We start from the raw sequence: 5,000 nt of genomic DNA, 5'->3' as shown, positions 1-5,000 counted from the left end.
ATTCTCATGTTGCAGCTTTTGGAGTATTTTATGTGTCCTTTGTACTAGTTATTGTAAACCAAATGTCCCTGTGGCCATAAATGAAAGTACACGTTTTTTATTTTCCATAGTTTACTTACACATTCGTTAGTAGATACCACAGGGTAATTTCGCTGGTCAATTAATTTCTTTGAAACAGGTGGTCATAGCCAACGTCCGTAGTCCTGACCGGCAGGCGCAGCACTTCTCTCTCCGCCCCAACGACACTGAGTTCCAGGAATGTGGCTTCAACAAGAGTACGCCGTATCTGGTCAAACTCACCGCAGAAGGTCAAAATTCGGGAGATGTCGAAAGCGGTTCAGAGGTCATGTGGACCACGCAAGGAATACCACCCAGTCCTCCCCCTCTCAGGTAATGAGTTTAACGCTGCTGTCAATTAAACGTTTATCTCCTACAAGATCGACTGAGTCTAGTGGACAGGCAGCTTTGGAAACTACCCCGTAAACACGACTTACGAATGCCCTGTTGGGGGCTGGAATAAGCGCCGTGCCTACCTTATTCCGGCACGGTACCAGTTGAGTTATCATTATATAGAATTGTATTTTTGCATAAATCGAACGTAGCTTTAAAATTAAAGGCTACACAAGAAACGTGAACCATGTACAAGTATTATGCGAAACGTTGAATGAACTTATAATCATAATCGTATGGCAACGATCAGCAGCTTTTTTTTCACTGGGAGTTCTTCTTTCTGTCTCATCCCTAAGGTATCTTTTATTTCATTCTGTGTAGTCTTTTTAAAAAATCGTGTCACTTGTCGTATTACGACTTACGATGTCTTGTTTTATTTCACCTACCCTCACTCAAATGGAACACTCTATTGTTGTTAGTGGTTCCTTTACGTTTACAGTTATTAGCCTTCTATTCTATTTCTGGTGTAATATAGGTGTTACCGAGTTAAACTTTGCCTTTGTTTCATTTCCTTCTCCTGCAGTATATCGTTTTACGCATCTGATTTCATACTATCTTCTAGTAGCATTCCATTTTATTCCATCTATTCTAACCTTTTTTTTTACCTCATTTTATTTTATCATATATTGTCTCATTTCTTTTTATCTCCTCCTGTTTCATATTCTCTTGCCTTTTCTTTCAGAATCATATCAGTGACTCAAACATCGATAACGGTAGAAGTCCCCAAAATCCAACTAGAGACTGGGCCTCTCACAGCCATAGAAATTCGGCTAAAGAAAGGGAAGACTCACGAAGAGGCTCAATCGAGCAGAAGCAAGGGAAACAACCCTGAGGTCAGCTTGAAGAGAAGAAAGCGAGATACGAAGGACAACAGGCTTGTGAGGGCGGAACGAGAAAATGTTAGAAAGACGTTCGACAGAATGCTGAGGACACTGCTTCGGAACATAGCTCCAGCTTTCTCTTCACTGACCAACGGACATGAATCCCCATCTGCCGATGCCGAACTTCGTCTCTCTGCTGGAGAAGATGGCCGTAAAAGTAGCGGGAAGGTCGGCAAAAGAGAACACCTTGCAGGGGGCTCTAAAGATGGATACAAAGATAAGCGAAAAAGTCACGAGCCGGATTACAGAAACGACTCTGTGCCCGGAGGGGAAAGGGATAAGATGGCAGGTGTCTCTGTACATGGCTCAAACGATGATGGTATTCAAGACAAAAACAAAAGCCGGGAGGAGAAGGGAGAAAAAGTTCGTAAATATGGCGGAAGAAATGGGGGGAGAGGTTGCGAATGGTTTACAAAGGTTTCCGGTACGACTGATGACCTCGATGACGAAGCAGAGTTGAAGAGTATTATGGAATGTTTTCTTCAGAATCTCCAAAACTTTTCCAACTATGTTCCAAATACCTTATTCACAAAGTCTGCGAAGTCCTCCAGGGAGGAAAACATGTTTTTCAACTATAAAAACAGAGATAACTATATTAAAAACAAAAGCAGCACATTCAGCTCCCACCTAACCCTTCCTCTCTACGTGGAATCAGAGGGCAGTTCAGCAAAGCTGGACGGCAAATTAGAGGGTGAGAAAAGTGAGGAGGAAGCTCATGGGACGGTGTTCCTCGACTTTTCCCAAAGACAAGCTGACAGTGAGAAGACACAGTCTGTGAGGAGGCGCAGGTCTGTGGAGCTTGATGGGGCTGTCTGGACGTCTCTTGGACACTTCCAAGAGGTGAATTAAATAACTCGTTGGTTTTTGTATTTTTTGTATACTGTAACAGTCTGCCACCTGAGATTTCATGTATCGCAATTGTAATGTCCTTGCTATACCTTTTCTATTGACAGATTTGTATTGTGACGTGTACCATAACGTTCTTTTTTCTTTTTTCTTGTTTTTAAAAAGTGCTAGATCTTACAAAGACATTAGCAGTTACGTTTCACGTTTAACCACTCATTTATCTGCCCATATTCTCAACAAAAAAAAAGTTTATTATGACATAACTTTAACCTCACAAACTCGTTTGTTGCCTGTATATGAAGTGTCTTTCCGAAAAGAAAAGAATTCAATTTAAACATTTGAGAATATTGAATCGAAGGTGAGTGCAAAACAGTGTGGTCTCACTTAATGTTTTTTCACAGACTGACACTTAGGGAGAAAGATCGGCACAATGGCAAATTAGTTACGGAATTATTATAGTACCTTATAGATGCCACACCTGTGCGTTATAGACCGGGTATTGCGACCAGTTCACAATTTTTGTCCGTCTTTCTGGGGTAGATCCCGGGTATTTCCGATAGCGAGGAGCGACGGATGACTCTGTACGGCCCCGAGGATTTGGAGTTTAGCCAGACTGAGAAGCTAATGGACGTTGTGGGGCGACCCCCCGTCTTGGTGAGAATGGGGTAAGCTTAGTGAAAGTGTTTTACATCCTCTTTCATACCTTTCTAGATTGTTTAGAAATGTGTCTTTTTCCACTCTTGTCTTGACCAACAGGAGTTATGTGGAGTCAGTAGTCTAGTGGTAATGCTTCCGGGTTCATAGTCGTGAGGTTGAGGGTTTAAGGGTTCGACCCGCAGGCCCGATGCTGTGTCCTTGGTAAAGGCATTTAATACGAAGTTCCCTCACTTCAGCCAAGTATGAAAGAGTACATGGACAAAAAACTGCAAAATGTATTATCAGCATGTGAGTGCTTTTTCGTCTATAAAAAGGTAGCTTGCACCATGCATCCTAGGAATTTGAGATTGTTTCAGAATGCTATCAGGCTTGGTGGGGAAAAATATACGTGTAAATTTTAAAGCGCATAGAGCTTACTGTTGAGCAGGAACTTGCGCTATACGAATGTTATTTATTTCACTTATCAACAAAGCTATACTACTCCTGAAGAAAGGCGGAAAATAGATTCTTATTGTTTAGTTTAAAAAAATAAAACCTGCGAAGTACTGGCGACTCGTATAGGTCATTTAAGTGCCACTGCAATTTCAATAACATATTATTAGTATAAATGAGTAATCTGTAATGTCCGCCTTAAATACATTTCTATTTTGATATAAGTTTTACGCCACCATCGACACACCTTAAATCATTTAAGAGGCGGGGCTTTGTGAGAAGTAGCCATCTTTGTTACCAAGAAGAAAAAAAACAACCTTGGAAATAATATGCCATCAGTCTGGTTTACTGAACACATTGTCAGATCATAAACACGTTTACCAATAATAAGGGCTCTGGAAGATCGAAAAAAGAAAAAGACTTACAATATAATGTTATGTGCTGTTACGGTTAAAGCTCTTTTCTGTTGCACGCACACATGCCACTTCTAAATTCTGAATAGAGTATTCCAATGTTTCGAGCATTATCATCTAGTAGCTGGACTAGAGATAAGACATAACATGACGAAATTGACGATGTTTGGCTATTGGTGTACACGGAGATTACGATACCTAACACATTTGCTTGTCATATTGAGTTCATCTTAGTCGCATGGATTTCTGCTGAATCTGCTGAATAAATTATTTTTGACGAATAATTAGCATGCAAACGTTTCGTCCGCAGGAACGGGTTCTTCGTGTCCAGCCCGCACGGCCTGAGATATCCGTACTTTAACGACCACCGATTGTTGCAGAACCGACTGCGGAGTCTAAAGTTCACGGAAGTAAAGGATCTTGTGGACTTTGGCTACGTGAGAACTCAAATCATTCTGTGACATGATTATTAGCTCAGACTTTTTTTTAAAACGCAAACCTACGGACGACTGGTGTCTGTGGTTCGGTGGTTCTGTGTTAGGTCGTCGCACCCAGGAAACGGGATTTCGATGGGTAGAATAATAATTAAGAGTATCTTGGTCTTTCCACTGGGGCGCGGTATCGTTGTCAGTCGGGTCACACCTGCATGACAGGTTCTAAGAAAAACGGCCCTTACTTGAATTAAAGTTCGTAGATAGGGACGTAAAGCACTTATACAATATTTTGTGAGGTTTTTTTTTTAAACCTAGAGCTTTTACGTTTTCTGTAGTGTACCAATACCCCCCCCCCCTTTTCCCCGCCAGCAAAAAAGACACGTACACGTCCTCTGCCTACCTCGATAAAACACACACACACACACACACACACACACAAACACACATGTAAACACACATGTAAATACACACGCAAACACACACGCGCATACACAATAATAAACACATACATACAAACACACACGCAAATACACACTAAAAGCCCATTCGCTCAGACAAACAATAATAACTAGAACAACAACAGCCACGACTACAATAACCAAACTAACAACAGCAATTACTTACGCCAATGTAGCAAACAAATGCATTTATTTTTCACCAGTACTCTCGACAATTATTACAATCATGACAACTATTGCAGTTATGCTAAATTATTTCACATGTGATGATTTACCATCAACTTTACCATCCTGATCACATCCCGGAATCACCCACAGGTGAGCAACATGGGTTTGAACTCCATGACGATCGTTGCATTTACAAAAATTTCTTCACTTACGATTTATTTACCTCCACAATCATCACTCTCATTGTAATCACCACCAATC

The 5,000-nt window shown here is 41.0% G+C and overlaps 1 protein-coding gene across 1 annotated transcript in view; it reads left to right on the top strand.

Annotated features, from left to right (window-relative positions):
* LOC101853584 overlaps positions 1 to 5,000 on the top strand; it is a gene marked incomplete in the record, with an annotated part of 39,619 nt that overhangs the window by 6,667 nt on the left and 27,952 nt on the right. The window contains 4 exon segments of the mRNA XM_005108504.2: positions 179 to 390; positions 1,133 to 2,171; positions 2,718 to 2,842; positions 3,990 to 4,116. Coding sequence (XP_005108561.2) covers positions 179 to 390; positions 1,133 to 2,171; positions 2,718 to 2,842; positions 3,990 to 4,116 — 1,503 coding nt within the window.

Source organism: Aplysia californica, unplaced genomic scaffold, assembly GCF_000002075.1.
Source record: "Aplysia californica isolate F4 #8 unplaced genomic scaffold, AplCal3.0 scaffold00694, whole genome shotgun sequence".
In the NCBI taxonomy this organism is placed as follows: Eukaryota; Metazoa; Mollusca; class Gastropoda; order Aplysiida; family Aplysiidae; genus Aplysia; species Aplysia californica.
This window is presented reverse-complemented; position numbering and strand designations above follow the sequence as displayed.